This window comes from Anser cygnoides, chromosome 36 (assembly GCF_040182565.1).
Source record: "Anser cygnoides isolate HZ-2024a breed goose chromosome 36, Taihu_goose_T2T_genome, whole genome shotgun sequence".
NCBI classification, from domain to species: Eukaryota; Metazoa; Chordata; class Aves; order Anseriformes; family Anatidae; genus Anser; species Anser cygnoides.
In genome coordinates, this window is record NC_089908.1 from 1365414 (window position 1) to 1378469 (window position 13056).

Here is a 13056-nt window from a genome sequence, read left to right on the forward strand (position 1 = left end):
TCAATCCCTTTTACTCATTAATTCATTAAGAATTCCTCTAAGGAGAAGTTAAAGGTTTACAATAGATAATTTCAACAGTTTTAACCTTAAAAGGCTTTGTTAATGCAGTCTCTCTGGTATCAAGATTAACTGATGCTTTTACCCAGGAATGAGTCCACCCTTTCTCAGCCGTTCTTACTGTCATCTCAGTAGTCAGGAGCACCTGGAAGAATCCGTCCCACTGAGGTTGCAGCTTTGATTCTCTCCATGTTCGCATCAAAACACAATCTCCTGCTCGGAATAGATAGATCAGGGCTTCCAAGGGTGGGGTTTGAGCTAATGATCCACAGGTCCTGAGAGAGGACAAAGAGGACGACAGCCTCAGTATATAGTTCTTAAGAAATGCGTCTTTTGTCTCAAACTGAGATAATCCATTCCCTTTGTCCATGTACAGCAATCCAAATAATATTTCATATGGTGAAACTCCCACATCTTTTCTTGGTGCAGTTTGAATTCGGAGAAGTGCCAAAGGTAAGCACTTCGTTTGGGGAAGCCGAGTTTCCAGAACTTAGTCAATTGCTGCTTACTGTCTGATCCTCTCCACCCTTCCAGAAGAGGAAGGAAGCCAAGGAGTGTGAAATTTCCACTTAATTCCTAGAGTCCACATTAGCCCTTGCAATATTTCTGACAAAGTGATTTCCTTGATCAGAGTCAATATTTTCAACAATTCCATACCTGGGAGTTATTTGTTCTAGAATTACTTTAGTTACTATGTTCGCAGTAGCAGGTACTGAAGGGAAAGCTTCCACCCACCCTGACAAATGATCGACCAAGACTAATAAGTATTTACATCTACCTACTCTGAGGAGTTCTGTAAAATCCACCTGTACACTTTGGAAGCGTTGAATTCCTGGTTCTCGCACCCTCTTTGGGCTGACTGCAGATAATTTTCCTATTTACCTTTTGACATACTACACAACTCCTGCATACTTGTTCAGCCAGAGTACATATGTATTCCTACACATACATATTTCCATAGCACAGCATCACACGTTGCTTGAATTCCGCAATGACCCTCTTGATGTAAAACAGTTAATATTTGCCTCATTAGCACTTTATTCAGCATTTCTCTTCCCTCAGGGAAGATCTGTTTTCCTTTGGACTTTGTGACTCCTCATTCCTTAAAAACCTCTCTCTCTTAAAACTTTTACTTCTTTTTAGTTTTGGGTAGGGGTAGCTCAACAATTCCCTGAATCCCCTCTGGATTTATTCTTCATCCCCCCTCAGACACTAGATGCCCTAAATACTTGACTTCTCTTTCTACAAGTTTTAATTTATTTTCCAGTCCTTTCAAGCCCTGCTTTCCCAGAAAGTCGAATAGCTTGTTAGTGGCTTCCTTCACAACTGTTTTCTCCTGTGCTGACAATAAACGATCATCCACATATTGTAACAGTAACACCTCCTCTGGAGGTTGGAATTGCTCCAAAATCTGTTCTAGAACTTGCCCAAATAAATTGGTGGCCCTGTAAACCCCTGAGGTAAAACTGTCCATCTGTATTGTTGCTTCTGCCCCCACTTCAGAGTCTTTCCAGTCAGAGGTGAATATATCTTTGCTCTCAGGGTCTGAGAATGCCTCGTTAATAATACTGTTATTCCAGTCTAACAATTTACTATTTGAATGCCCAATTTCATCATCAAATCCCTTCCCAACAAGTTAGTCCCTGCCTCGGGTACATGCAATAATTGCCCAGAGATCATTTTATCCCCTTAGTCTCAGCTTGGTGTCTCCAAGAAGTGGCACTGTTATCCCAGTCCCTTCTACCCCCCATCACATTTAGGGTTTCATTAGTTAATTTAAGCCCTGATACTTTACAGGCCAGTAATGACCTAGCTGCCCCAGTGTATCGGGTTCACATGGCAAGGTTCTGGTAGCAGAGAGTGCTGCGGTGGTAGCCCCTGTGAGAAGATTCCAGCAGCTGCCCCATGTTAGATAAGGGCCAGTTTCAGCCGGCCCCAAAGGGGCCCACCACGGCCCAGAGCCAAGCCCCGAGCAATGCAGTTTGTGCCTCTGTGAGAGCACACCCAAGAAAAGGAAAAAAACTGCTGCACAACAGCAGCTGGGAGAGTGAGGAGTGAGAAACCTCCCTGCAGACACCAAGGTCAGTGCAGAGGAGGGGGAGTGCAGTGCAGAGGTGCTCCAGGTGCCAGAGCCGAAGCCCCCCCGCGGCCCACAGAGAGGCCCCTGGTGGGGAAGGCAGACCCCCACAGCCTACGGTGTACCACAGCAGAGCACATCTCCACGCTGCAGCCCATTCAGGAACAGCCCAGGAAGGTCGGCACCCCACACCAAAACAGGGGGGAGAGTGACCGTGAAGGAGCAGTGGAAACGAAGCACCACAGACTGACAGCAGCCCCCACTCCCGCTCCCCCCCCCCCCCCCCCCACCACCACCCAGAGCAGGGAAGAGGTGGAAGAGAGTGGATGGGGGAAGGTGCCCCCAGCTTGTTTCTCTGTTTCTCACTGCTCCAGCCCGTCAGCAATAGGTAATAAATTTCATTAATCTTCCTATGCTAAGTCTGTTTTGCTTGTAACGATAATTGTAGAGTGATCCCCACTGAGGTACACTTGAGGAGCCCTTGAGGTACACTGTTTCATTTATCAGGGAACTAGCTTTCTGAGAAGCCCTGACTCCCCTATTCTGAATTTATAACAGCCATCTCTCCTCCTTCTTCCACTCCGGATATTCCTATTTGAAGTGGCCGGCCTGGCCACACTTAAAACATCTTCTCAAAGCCTGTCCCTGCTAGGATTTAGGCTGCAACACAGGTAGCTTTCCTTGTCTGCCATTCCTTCATCTCTCTTCCTCTCCTTTCCATCCTGGGCCCGACTCCTCCCGAAAGTCCCTCTTTCTCCAACCCTCTGCCTCACTACCTGGTACGCTGTGAATACCATTTGTTTCTTTCCCATTCTTGCATAGCTGCCTGCCAAATCATTCCCCTCTTAAACATTCTTCTCTAGTGAATAACATACTCAAGATTGACGTTTCCCCCCCAGGAATACAAATTAGGGCTTAGAAATGAATTTGACTGTACTGCTAGGCCCTCAATTAAAGACTTCATTTCCTTCTTAAAACTCCTAACCTCTCTGCTGGTAAGGGGGGACTGGCACCGGCCCCGCATCAGCCCTGCACGGCCCTGAGGCCCCACCAGGACCCCCCCCCACCTCCGCTCCTGCCGGGGGGCAGGACTTCTCCAGGGACAGCGTCAATTGCAGTCCCTGTCTCCCCTCCTGGAGCACCTGCAACTGCCTCCGGTGCAATATTAGGATTGTAGGGAGCATGATGCGATTCCTCCTCCAAAAATGGAACCTTATTGTTTACATACATCAGCAAAGCAACGCCAAAGTGCCCATAGCTCATCTCCAGGCTTTAAGCTTTCACAAGCTAGAGAGAAGTACAGGTGGAAACATTTCCCAGCCTACAAGACCCATCTTCTTCTGTCTCAAAGTGATATTTCTTTGTTTCAGGTGCCACAATCAGCTGCAGCACTAGGGAGCACTAGGTGTGCATGATCAGGACTTAGCACGAGGACAGGAAAGATCTATCTTCTGGATTTCCCAGGTAGATCTGCAGGATGAAGGCACAGGAGTGCCTGGCCAGTGCCCTGAAGGATGCAGGAGGTGAAAAGGTGCAGACAGAGCACAGCAGGACCACGATGTATCCTTAGATGATGTGGATGTAGTGCACACAAGCAGAGAGGAGGCCAGAGGGATGCTTGCAGGGGAGAACGAGGTGTGGAAGCTTGCCAGAGCAAGAGCACTTCAGCAGCTATGCTTTTCATTCGCAGGAAGGACTCTACAGATGGACACACTGCCTGTCTGGGCACCTGAGGACAGGCATTTTCCTTACACTTGGTTCCATATCCTGAGAAGGACCCAGGTGCCTCAGGTCCACACAGCTGAGCTGACCTCCCTACAGCTCTTCCCATACCTCCCTTCCCTAAAAGAAGGAAACGCTCCCTGCATTTGGGGAGCAATAGTACCTCTTTCCCACTCTTGATCACGGAGTCCAGCAGCGCTCCTGTGTAGCAGATAGACGACTCAGGAATATCAACATGCCTATATGAAGGGAGACAACAGAGCATTGGAGCTGGGGCACCTCACCCCACCCACCCTGACACTGCTGGCTGTGCCCACAGGCAAGGGTCAGTCCAAGGCCACGGAATCCCTCTGTACAGGAAGGCCATGGTGAAGACACCTGTATCTTTGTGTTCCTCCTGTACCCAAATTATCAACTCAAAGCAGCACAGCAACTTGTGCAGCCTCACAGGATCCAAAGGTAAAGCTGCCAATGCAGCCTTTCCTTGCAAAACCTCTCCTTGAGTCAGGACAAGAGGCCCAGACAATCCCTTTTTCCTATGCAAGAGGGTCTCATTTTTAGCAGGTCTGAAAATCGACAGCAAGTGCTCTTGGGAGACCCAACCTTGTTAACTACCCCAGGGTGTTGGTGTCATACAATGTCATGAAATGTCCAGGGAGGAGAAGCCATTGAGACCTTGCAGCTCTGCCAACAACAAACATTCAGAGGGATGCTGGGACACGAAGGCAGGACGTCACTGACTCCTTGCATCTTCTCCTAGGAAGCAGCCATCAGTATCCAGACCACAACGCTGAAATGACTTCCACATTTCACTGAGCTCAAGTGACCCACAGCTTCCCCCAAAGCACACGTCTGATGACAGGATTACCACAGACGTGGCAGAGACCAGGGAGAACAGCAGCGGCCCCCCACACAGCCACACGTCGCCCAGCCCCTGCTGCTGCTCGGTGCTACTTACAGCCTCAGCAGGTGCCTGACAATCTGCTCAGGGATGAGGCGTTTTTGACAGACAGTGCTGGCCTCCCACACCACTGCCTCGCATATGGTGCCATCCTGGAACCGCCGCAGCTCAGACTTCTCCCCCCAGAAGTTCCGGAAGTCCACGGCCTGAAGGGAGACATTGGCCAAGACAGGCCGTGGGCATGGGCCACCACGGGGACTGGCCAAAGCGGTCCCATGTCTGCCAGCACCACCTGCAGCCACAGCAGGGCGCCAGGTCTGCTCCACTCCTCGGTTCCCTTAACCAAATGGAAGCCCCAGGATGAGTGGAACAACAAGCTCAGGTCTCCCACTGCTTCTTCCACATCCCAGTCCCTTCCCACTCATCCCTGCTTGGCCATCACCCTTCCCAGACCAAGGGGCATCCCAGGGGCCAGGATATCATGTTATCAACATCTCACAGCCAGCACCAGCAGCTCAGCAGTCCCCTCATCCTTGACCCATAATGGTTTGTCCACAGCAGGCACCCAGCATCACGTATGGCATCCCCAAAACCACCAGTGTCCCCCACCCACTGCCACCCCACACAAGAACTCCCCTCACCTCAGGGCAATCAGCTTGCGGTCCCTTCTCTGGTGTGCTGGCAGCAAACTCAGGAACAAACAGGAGCCCAAACGTCAGGGGCCCGACATCCTTGTGCTTTGGGGGTTCAGCATCAATTGGCCACTGAGAGGAAACACGAAATATGAAGCACGTGGAGAGATGACATTGCTGGAGCAACGTCTGCCAGGGTAGGTAAGCTTCCTGCTACGCAGGACATGCTCTCAGGTGCCCAGATAGGCACAGACAGGAAAGGTCTTAACAGGTCTCCTGGTGAGAAAGCTGGTTGCCTTCACCTTGCCCTAGTGTTGGGCCACGACTTCCGCCTAGACCAAGCCTCCCAGCCACACTTCATGCCCCAGGTCCTACGTTCTCACACAAAGGGGACAAGCCCACCTCCTCCCCTGTGAGTAAAAATGCTCTCCCTGCACCCAGCAGTGCCACGAGGGATGTACAAGACCCCACAAGCAGCAAAGGATGTAGTGTCACTGCCCACTGTGTTACCTCAGGGGTCTGAGGCAAGGAGTGTGCCACGAGCAGCGCTCTTCCAGCCAGCCCATGGGCCAGCAGCGAGACGATGAAGGGAAGAGCTGCAGCCATGTAGTTCCCACCGCGATCCATCAGCTCTATCTTCTTGCAGGCACTTTGCAGCTTGGAGACATGCTTCCGGCTACAGGAGAATAGCCAGTCACCCACCTCTGCCTCCTTCACCAAATCCCTTCTGCGAGAGAGATGCTAGAGGATGGGTAAAGTGAAGGAGCAGAGGGTCCCTGCACAGGGTGGGGGCTACAAGAAACACTGCACTTTGGCATCTCAGGCCAAAGCACAGCTTCCCAGGAGTAGGGTAGGGTAGCAATCTAGGCAGTGAAAGTGGAAGGGCCAAATGGAAGATGCACCAACATCTATCCCAGAGCTAGCAGGGCCATCTCCCGCTAGACAGGTCCAAATCCACCCTGGTCAGAAACCAGAAGCAGCCCGCTCCTCCCTGAAGAGGCTCCCTCAGCACCACCCCACCGGCACGAGGAGACTCACTGGAAGACGTGGTCAAAGGTTCTGAGCATGGGCTTCGGGGTCATGAGCAGCACCTGGAAGCCATCCACCATCCTGTCATCCAGAATTTCCATGGAGCGCTTGGCTTCCGACTGGACCTGAGCGAGGAGACAATGCAGGAGCATGAACAGGAGGGGAGGAGGAAAGCAAATCCCTCCAACAGCTGTCACCAGTGTCCCCCAGTGAACCCCAGCTACCCCAGCTCTATGGTCCCCAGCAGACCCCAAGGTGAGACAGCCTCCACCCTCATCTGCTGGTCACTTGACTGCACACTATGCTGCTGGCTAGACACCCCTCCTTGATGTCCCTGCCAAAGTAGGTTTTTTTGTTCCAAAACGTGTTTTTTTTTTTTCCTGCTAAACAGCTGTTCGGCTTCACCTGAAGGTACCCACACACAGGAAAACAACTTTCTTCCACCATCCAAATGCAATAGGTAAATCCGAGTCTTAAAATTAACTCCTAAAATTCAGAGCCAAGGAGAGGCATTAAAAGCTTGAAACGCAGAACTGAACCCACTCCCCACATCCAACAGCCTTCTGAGACACCCAACCACTCTGTGTGCCTCAGCTCTCTCCTAAGGCAGCATCCTAGGATGCCCTGACAACCTGCCGGTACCTGGTGGTATTTGCTAGCAGTCATATCCGCACAGAGGCTCACCAGCCCAGAGGGATCCACAAAGACCACTTCAAATGCCTGGTGGAAGTCAGCCAGGGCAGGCTGGAAGAGCAGAGACAGCCCTCAGAGCCACAGCACAGACACCAGAGCACCAACCACCACCTCGCTGCCATTCTACAGCATGCACTTCCCTGCCCTGGCTGTGCTGGTGGCACTGCTGTTGCTCACCAGGGAGGCATCCACATCCTTCATGAGGCTGATCCCCATCACGCTCAGGTCAGTGGTGGCTGTGGGCAAACAGCAAGGAACAAGTCATGCTGCCACCTGTGTCTCCCCCACTGGTGAGGGTGGTATAGCCATTTGCCAATGCCACTGTGTTCTCAGTTATGTCAAACAAGGCCACAACAAGGTGCTAGGATCTACCCTCCCCTCTCCAGCATGCTCTGCTACCACATCCCCTCCTGTCCATCCTGCCCACAGGGGCTCAGCAACAGAGGGAGAAGAGCCATACCCCCCCCCCCCCCCCCACTTTCCTCTACTCTGTTCAGACTTCATGCAGAGACTCTGCTGACACCGGGCTCCCCCTGCCCAGAGAGGCCCCTGGAAACTCACCCAGGAACTGCAGGACATTTCTCAGTACCTGCTCATCACCCTGATGATCTTGTGTTTCATCAGCAGGTACACAACCAGCATGGAGACCAAGAAGCCACTGAAGCACCCCAAGCCCTGTGGAAACAAGCAGCCGAGTCAACAAGAGCTCGGTGAGGCACCACAAGCCAAGCACACCACCCAGTGGGGACAAGTCATCCCCCTTCCACCCCAGGAATGGAGAACAGGCCAAAGGCACGTTGGCCACATGAACAAAACCCAGCCCAGCCCTTACCTTGCTGAGCTGCCTCTGGTTCAGCCACACTTTGAGAAGGGCAACATCATCCTTCATACCCAGGAAGTCGGTGGAGGCGGTGGACAAGAAGAACAGGTGGGACAGCAGCACCGTGTCGCAGAGTTGTTGTAGTGTGGGGTGGGCGGCTCAGGGGCTCCTGTGCCAGGAGAGGGTAACATGTTGGATCCAACCACAAACCTCCCACTCGCAGAAAAGGGCTGCAGCAAGCCCAGCTCCAGGTGAAACAAGCAGCCTCGTGTTCCCCCAGCCCAGGCCCTACCTTCTTTGGGGGCGCTCTGCTCCATGAACCAGGCTGTCCGGATGTTGTTCTTGCTTGTTTGGAAGTGGCTTGGCTTGAAGAAACCTGGGGCAGGACAGGTGTGAAGTCAAACAGTAACCAGCTTCTCGTCCTTGCCTGTAAGCACCAAAGGGGGAAGATGATAACGGGAAACAGGGGTGAGGAGGTTGGACAAGAAGGGCAGTGCCAGACAGAGCCATGTTTCTGTAGGGTCTGCTTTGCTCCCTGAGGTGCCCAGAGGGTGGGCAAGCCAGCAAGGCTGGGGAGCCTAGACAAGCTGCAGAGGAAGGCTCAAAAACCCTAGGAGGGGAAGAGACCTCAAGGACGAGGATGGGTGAGGGATGAGGGGAGGGAGAACTGGGAGCAAAGCTCCAACATGTATCACCAATTGCAAGGACAGCCCCAAACTGATCCCTCTGCTGGAGGAAGGGGCAAGCTCTACCTTGGGGCCTGAGGAGCAGGATGGGCTTGAGATGGTTGCTGTTCATGTAGGCAAACTTCACGCTGCCAAAGAGCCTCTCCTTGGAGAAGTGGTGGGCAATGTGGGCCAGATACAGAGCTCTCTTGCGGTGGTAGCGCTGGTTCAGGTTGTCTTTGTCCTGGAAGACTTCCTGCAAGGAGAGGGACAGGGGAATCTCAGCTCTCCTGCGGGCAGAGCCTGGTTAAGCCCAAGGCACCACACCCACAGCTCCCCCCATCTCCAACACACAGCTACGGCCCGAGAGAGCTCCAGGTCAGCGAGGAACTGAGGAACACCACCTTGCTGATTCACCAGGCTTTAAGATCACAGAGCGGAACTATGCAGCCTAACAGGACACTGTATCTTCCCAAAGCCCATCAGAGCCACACTGAACAACAAGAGGAGGCAGCTCTAGGCCAGTAACAGCCTGCAAACATCAGCCTCCCTCTAACACAGACTTGGCAGTAGGGGCAGAAGTGCAATGGCATTCAAAGCCAGACAACATTCTACTTTCCCAGCAACATAGAGGAGGTTCAGCCCAGGCAGGGGGCATGAAGACCATCACAAGGAGCTAAAACCAAAGCCACTGAAATCCCTGAACCAACATCAGCACTGAAGTCTCACTCCCCAGCTCCTCACAGAAGTTGCCACACTGTGTGTTTGTGTCTGGAATTGAGGACAGGAACAGGACCACAGGGGACAGGAGAAGATGGGGCTCAGCTCAGACACAGCCAGACTCACCCATGGCACCGTCATGGCCACATCCACGTTGATCTCAGGCTTAATGCAGGTGCCCAGCAGGTAGCTGCCCACCACGCTCAGCTGGGCCGGGGGCAGGAAGCGGAACTTGCCCTTCACACCAAAAGGCACCTGCAGAGCGGCACCTTCATATCCCCAGGGAGCCACATCTGGTTGGTGAGCTAGGGACAGGCAGGAGAAATAAAGGCTTTAAGCATCACCAAGAGCAGATGGGCACAGAACAAGACCCCTCCTCCCACACAGCGCTGCCCTGAGCTGGCAGGCACCCACAGCCAGAACTTCAAGACCCCCTCCAACATAAAGCAAGGCAGTATTTTTTCTGTCCCTAAGGGAGGTTCCCATGGGGAACTGGCTCTGTCATCAGCAGAGCCTGCTCCACACAGGGGCCTCGCTGCCTCCTCCAGCCCCCTGGGACCTATGTCACTTCCTGAGGTCTCTGGAATGGCACTCAGCAGGCCGTTAATTTCATGGAGGAAGGCATCAATCTTCTTCATCTCCTTCAGAAGTTCTTCAGTCTGCAGGGGAAAGGGGACCGTGAAAAGCAGCTACAATACTAGAACTGCACCACTGATGGCAAGCCAGGTAAAGACACCAAGTGAGCTGGGCAATGCCTGGGTCTCTGCAAAAACTTATCTCAGAGCTGAGAAAACTGTCAGTCCTCTGCAGGAGCTCCTGCCCTCTCCTGTGAAGTGCTTGATGGAATTCAGCTCTGTTCCATTGACTTCTGTGTGAGTTCCAGCCATGAAAAAACTGGTATGACACCCATAGGCTTTGCTCTCAGAGAGGTTTTTGCATGACAAAGTGCCAGCTCCAGGAAGCAACCTTGCAGGTTCACATCGTGAATGAGATCCTAGAGATCCTGCTACCAAAACTAACAAGTGGTCAGGAAATCAGAGCTGCTCCTGGTAAAACCCACAGATGTGAGGGCCACCAGGTGCTATTTAGTTAGCACCCCCTCCTAAGACAGGCTGCTTGTTTCCCTAGAACACAAAAACCCTCCTGTCCCACTCAGAAGATTTGCAACAGCCAGGTACACATGGTGGCGTTACCACCAACCCTGATAAACAATAGATCACCGCACAGCAAGATGCAGCACTCATACTTCCAACACACTGCAACCATCTGCTAGAAACTTTCAATTTTAAAGCAATAAATGAAGCAAAAAGCCCGGGGTGGCAATAACAACTACAGCTGAGATCCCAAGAACACACTGTAAGTCTCATGAAGCCTACGCTTTGTCCCTACACCATGCTCATTGTCCCCCAACCCAGCTCCCACAAGGGACACACCAGGAGAGCTCCGCAGCCTGCTCACAGCCTGACACTGCCCCAAAAATCCCCCCCGGGCCTTAAGCACAGGTGGGGCTCACCTGCAGGCGGAGCAGGCTGGAGTGAAAAAGATCCTCTGTCTCGTTAAAGCGGTTCAGTTCCTCGCTGCTCGGCCCTGCTCAGCCTCCCCACCAGGGCCAGCCTCTTTCTGCCTAGGAGCTGCGAACCCTGTTCCACCTACCACTGCTTCTGCCGGCTCCTTAAACCCCTGCGAGAAGAAAACGGCCCCGGCCCCCGGCCCCCGGCCCCCGGCCCCCGGCCCCCGGCCCCCGGCCCCCTTCTCCCTGCCGTCCGCCACGGCGCAGCCCACCCCGCTTAGCGGCCGCCTACCGCCCGCCCATTGGCCCGCACGCACCTCTTCGGGCTCCCGATTGGTCGCCTCCTCCTCCCACCCCGCCCCCGGCAAGTTTGTTTGAGAGGGAGGGGTAGCTCTTCATCGCTTTGCGGCAGGTCGTGCCGGGGTTGGTGGTTGGCGGTTGTGCGCGCTTGGCGGTTGTGCGCGCTTGGCGGTTGTGCGCGCTTGGCGGCACGGCTGAGGGGGGTGCAAAATGGGGACGTTTGGGGGTTTCACCTTGACACAGGCAGCACCCAGCCTGCGGGGCCGTGTGGCTCTGTGCTCCAGGCCTCGGGCAGGGCTGGCGCTGCGGGGTGTGTGCTTGGGGTGTCACAGAGTGGGGTGGCTGCAGAGGGAACGGGGCTGAGGGCAGAGCTGTGGGAATTTCGTGGTCTCGTAATGAGACACCACAGCCACTCAGCTAGGGGAACCACAGAGTCAAACTATAGAATAACAGAATCAGAAAGGTTAGAAAAGGCCTCCAGGATCATCTGGTCCAACCATCTCCCTATGCCCAATATCACCACTAAACCATGTCACTAAGTATTGTAAGGAATAGTCCAGCAATTCGTGCCACTAAGGGGTGTGAAGGGTTAACATTGAGGCCTGGGTTTAGGCGAGAAGAGAACAAAGGGATTTCTTCAGAGAAAAACTGCTGACTTTGCACGGACGTGCAGTAACTTCTGACAGCCGGCCAAGAGACCACCAGATAAGGAGGAAGAATATGAGCCTCCCCGTCCGAGCGGCCCCCGAGAAACTAACAGAGACTGATAAGCAGGCGCACCTGGGAGGACTTCGGATTCGGGAAACCAATTATAATAACCCTGCCTCTTCTAGAAGTAGTAATGAATATGTATTAGCCTAGGAGCATAAAAACCAGCCGCCTTACGTAACAGGTGTGCGTCCTGGTGGAGCAGAGACTCCCGGCGCACCCAGCGCTGTTTGCTTGCCTCTATTCATTTAATAAATTGTAAACTTTGATTGTAATCCTATTTGGGACTCAGTCATTTATAACAATTGGGGGCTCGTCCGGGATGGTCTTGGTTCCTGAATTCTGACTTGATCTAGGAGGGGCGCCCCCACCATTTGGTGGCTCCTGTTCGAGTCAGGTCGGGGCTAACGCCATCTTGAACCTGAATAAGGGCAAGCAAAGATTTAGATTTTTTTATGAGCTCCCTTTGCCAGCTGCAGCACTATATTTTGCCCGTAATTCTGCGCGCGAAGATCCGAACGAAGACGACGGAGTCGTAAGTATTTAAGGCGTATACCGTTCGGTTGGGTGGGATTCGGTTGCCTGTGTGTGTGTGAGAGTGTGACTGAGACGGAACGTAGTTCCGAAGCGATTGTGGAGGTCTTCTAACCGCGGTTCCAATCTCCCGCGAGGGACTTGGCCGGTGAAGGACCGAAGCGATTCCTATAGGATTCGTGGGTGGGTGATAGGTCCTAAACCCCCTGCAAGACACTCTCACTAAGGCAACCAAGGGCTGTAGGAATTGCCACAGTAAAATTCCTAGATGGGTCAGACAAAATGGAAGACCCGGGACCAGAGAAAAGGGAGCAAATTACCAGACATACCACCAGAAAGTCCATTAGGGATAATGATTAGAAATTGGAATGATAGGGGCCCCAGAAAAGGAAAAAAGTAAATTAAAAATGGTCCAGTATTGTATGACAGAATGGCCAAAGGAGCCTTTAAGACCACATGTCTTTTGGCCCGTTTTCGGATCCTTCGAAGACTGGGTTTGCCAGGCCTTAAATATACATGTTAATTCAAAGGAACCTTTTTAGCCAGGAGGAAAGTGATTATGCAGGATTATGGATCAGGATCTCACGTCCTTTTCCAGCCTCAATATTTACACTAAAAGCAGACGAGAAGTTTGACGAAGAAGAGAACAAAAAAATAAAAAATAAAAAAAAAGGAAAAAGAAAAAGAT

At 52.6% G+C, this 13056-nt stretch overlaps 1 protein-coding gene across 1 annotated transcript in view; it reads right to left on the reverse strand.

The window, feature by feature from the left end:
• The window catches only part of NOL6 (nucleolar protein 6), a 31710-nt gene extending 20485 nt beyond the window's left edge, over positions 1-11225 (reverse strand). The window contains 20 exon segments of the mRNA XM_066986962.1: positions 179-313; positions 315-332; positions 4020-4095; positions 4815-4963; positions 5399-5521; positions 5900-6065; positions 6428-6543; positions 7061-7162; positions 7289-7347; positions 7673-7705; positions 7708-7786; positions 7944-8068; positions 8071-8100; positions 8224-8358; positions 8684-8852; positions 9443-9576; positions 9579-9623; positions 9882-9975; positions 10830-10903; positions 11144-11225. Of these exon segments, the coding sequence (XP_066843063.1) occupies positions 179-313; positions 315-332; positions 4020-4095; positions 4815-4963; positions 5399-5521; positions 5900-6065; positions 6428-6543; positions 7061-7162; positions 7289-7347; positions 7673-7705; positions 7708-7786; positions 7944-8068; positions 8071-8100; positions 8224-8358; positions 8684-8852; positions 9443-9576; positions 9579-9623; positions 9882-9975; positions 10830-10903; positions 11144-11225 (1944 nt within the window).
• Positions 11226-13056: the final 1831 nt, after the last annotated feature.